General features: G+C 51.9%; 1 protein-coding gene across 1 annotated transcript in view; it reads left to right on the top strand.

Annotated features, from left to right (window-relative positions):
- Positions 1–16: 16 nt before the first annotated feature.
- LOC111649043 (equilibrative nucleoside transporter 2-like) overlaps positions 17–693 on the top strand; it is a 3,448-nt gene continuing 2,771 nt past the window's right edge. Inside the window, exons 1-3 of the mRNA XM_023398781.1 lie at positions 17–164; positions 264–403; positions 529–663. Coding sequence (XP_023254549.1) covers positions 31–164; positions 264–403; positions 529–663 — 409 coding nt within the window. The 5' untranslated portion in view covers positions 17–30. The remainder of the gene's footprint in view (positions 165–263; positions 404–528; positions 664–693) is intronic.

The following is a 693-nucleotide window of genomic DNA, read 5'->3' as shown; positions in this document are numbered from 1 at the left end:
TTCCTCTTTAAGTATTTTAACGGACGCCTCATGGTTGCCAACGCCACCTCTAACGCCACGTCAGGCGGCGCCACTAAAGATTACAACTATGACAGCTGGATGGCTTTGCTTTCCCAGCTGCCCCTGCTGCTCTTCACGCTGCTCAACTCTTTCCTGTATCAGTGGTCAGTTAATCACAACTTTATTTAAACAATAAAACACACGAACAAACTTTTTTCTGGTTGATGATGAATATGTTTTTTCTTCCTGTCTTCTCGCTGCAGGGTGAAGGAACGCATCCGTGTGGCCTTCAGCCTGATCTTCATCTTCCTCCTCTTCTCCCTCACTGCCGCTCTGGTCGAGGTCAACATGCAGCCAGACACCTTCTTCTCCGTCACCATGGCAACCGTCTGGTTCATCAACAGTGAGTCCGTACACAGATTATCGTGTGATCCCCTCTGATGACGTTCCTCTTTGAGCTGAAGGGGTCCAGCGTCTGTTACGATAATGATGATGTTAATCATAAGGAATGTGTTTGTGCGTGTGCAGTGTTTGGCGCCGTGCTGCAGAGCGGTCTGTTCGGCGTGGTCGGCCTGTTCCCTCCTCGTTACAGCACTCTGTTCATGAGCGGTCAGGGTCTGGCCGGGATCTTCGCCGCCATCGCCATGCTCTGCTCCATCCTCAGTGAGTACCAGCCCGACCTCGCCCCGCTGC

This window comes from Seriola lalandi, unplaced genomic scaffold (genome assembly GCF_002814215.2).
Source record: "Seriola lalandi dorsalis isolate HSWRI2012SDOR001 ecotype SW California unplaced genomic scaffold, Sedor1 jcf7180002049889, whole genome shotgun sequence".
In the NCBI taxonomy this organism is placed as follows: Eukaryota; Metazoa; Chordata; class Actinopteri; order Carangiformes; family Carangidae; genus Seriola; species Seriola lalandi.
This window is presented reverse-complemented; position numbering and strand designations above follow the sequence as displayed.